Source organism: Mastomys coucha, chromosome X (assembly GCF_008632895.1).
Source record: "Mastomys coucha isolate ucsf_1 chromosome X, UCSF_Mcou_1, whole genome shotgun sequence".
NCBI lineage: Eukaryota > Metazoa > Chordata > Mammalia > Rodentia > Muridae > Mastomys > Mastomys coucha.
The window spans coordinates 144236399-144238450 of record NC_045030.1 but is presented as its reverse complement, the minus strand read 5'-3'; the positions used below and the strand labels follow the sequence as shown (position 1 = coordinate 144238450).

The window sequence follows — 2052 nt, the reverse complement described above, 5'->3', positions numbered from 1 at the left end:
AAAAAAAAAGAAAGAAAAGAAAACAGAAGAACCCCAATTTTAGTTTCTGGAAGTTTATCTGGTGTCTGATTTACAAAGTTATTAGTTAGCAGAGCTGGTAAAAGTATTATCATCAGTAAAACTGTCAAGTTCTGAATAATTATTAAAACATGAGACAAACAGAATATAATGATTTCAGTTAAAATTCTTTTGTTCATCCCATGTTAAATTAAACAAATTACTAGTTAAGATTCAGTAGGCCATCAAAGGTCATCAGCACTGGGACTGCCTTTTCTGGTGACATACCATGTAATGACTCAAAAAGTAAGTTAGTCAGATAAAAAAAATCAACAATTGGGTTTTTTGATCTCTGGGATATAAACTTTTTTCAAGTGTGGAAAACCATCAATTTATCATCAAATTTATCTTTTCTATGAATATATATCAAAACTCCAATATGCCTTGTTTCAAAAGTCAAATGGTACATTTTATTAAGTATACTTACTGCTAGTTTGAGTGGATGCAGAATTTATCAGTACTTGTTCAGATGATCCCGTCTAAAATAAAAATGAACAGGTAAATGATGGTGTTCCTGAAAAAGTCCCCAAATCACCTTTTACTACAAAATTGCTCTTACTTGGTTACTGTTAGATTCCAAGGCAACAGAGTCAACTCCAATAGATTTTTCTACAGCTGAGTGGACATGAAGGATCTCCTGGGCTTGACCTACGATAGCCCTCAATTCCTCTACAAATTTTTCTTTCTCATTTTCCAGCACAAAGTTATCTTCAACCTGTCACCAAGTAAAAGCCAATGTCTTCATAAGAATAAATTCATTTTCTTCAAAAATTATATTTTAATGATGATTTCCATAGGAAAACAACAAAAATAAGTATGTGCTATAAAAATAATTAAGACCAGTTATAAAATATTTCATAATGCATTCAATTATGGAGACCACTGATATTTGTCAGAAAAGGCCATTATACTTCAAAATATCTTGAATTTTATAAATTGGCTATAATCTCAACTGAACAATGTGGAGAGAATGGGAGATGTTGGGTCACTCAGTCTAAAATAGAATGTTGCCATCAAATCCCTCCACTCAGAGCTCAAGAAGCTATGCAGAAGAGGAAGTAGAAAGACGGTAAATCCCAGAAGGGATGAATTACATCAAGGAAAAAATAACTTCCATAGACAATAGGACTGACACACACAGAGTGAGTGAAAGCATGCACAGGACCTGAACAGGCCCAAGCCAGACAGAGTCTCAGCACTGAGAGGGAAAAATGGATACAACACCACATTCTAACCAGGAAGCTATCTCCAATTGGCATCCCATACAAAGGAAAGATTTGTTTTCTCCAACAAAATCTCATTGGATATATAAACCACAATTAAGAGTAGGTCCCACACCCAGTTTTCTAAAGAGAGAGAAAGAAGACATGGAGTTGGATGTGTAAGAAAGTGGGGAGGATCTGGGAGGATATGAGGGGCAGCAAACCATGATCAGAAACATTTATTGTATGGAAAAATTATTTTTAATAAAAAATTATAAAAATTAGCTGTTATCTAAAGAATTATTATATGTAAGACAACAAGGGATCATGGTATACACCTATATTTCAGTACTTAGGAAGGCTGAGGTAGGATGACAGCTCAAGATCAGTCAAGACTACATATCAGTCAGAGCCTATATAATTTGACAACACAACAAGAATGTAACAGAGAGAATGTTTAAAATTAGGATGCTCAAACATAAGGTCTTTCTACATCAGAACATGAAAACAACACCAAACATGATAAATAATAGCTCCTGACTGTCCATTATACTACGTAATGAATGAGAAATATGAAACAAAAGACATACCTGAAAATTCTGTTAAGATAGATATACAGTGGACAAAATTAATTTATTAAGTCAGTGATATAAAAGATAAAGCATTATGAATTATTTATGCCCTCTATGTCCATCTGTACAAAGGGAAGGAGGAGGAGGAGGAGGAGGAGGAGGAGGAAGAGGAGGAGGAGGAAAGAGAAATACTAACTTAAGCCAAAGTATTCAAAACTATT

General features: G+C 34.0%; 1 protein-coding gene across 6 annotated transcripts in view; it reads right to left on the bottom strand.

Moving 5' to 3' along the window:
- Wnk3 (WNK lysine deficient protein kinase 3) overlaps positions 1-2052 on the bottom strand; it is a 149132-nt gene that overhangs the window by 32765 nt on the left and 114315 nt on the right. For all 6 annotated transcript variants that reach the window (XM_031369026.1, XM_031369025.1, XM_031369023.1 and 3 more), the window contains 2 exons: positions 617-772; positions 485-536 (listed from right to left, as the gene is read on the bottom strand). In XM_031369026.1, coding sequence (XP_031224886.1) covers positions 485-536; positions 617-772 — 208 coding nt within the window. The remainder of the gene's footprint in view (positions 1-484; positions 537-616; positions 773-2052) is intronic.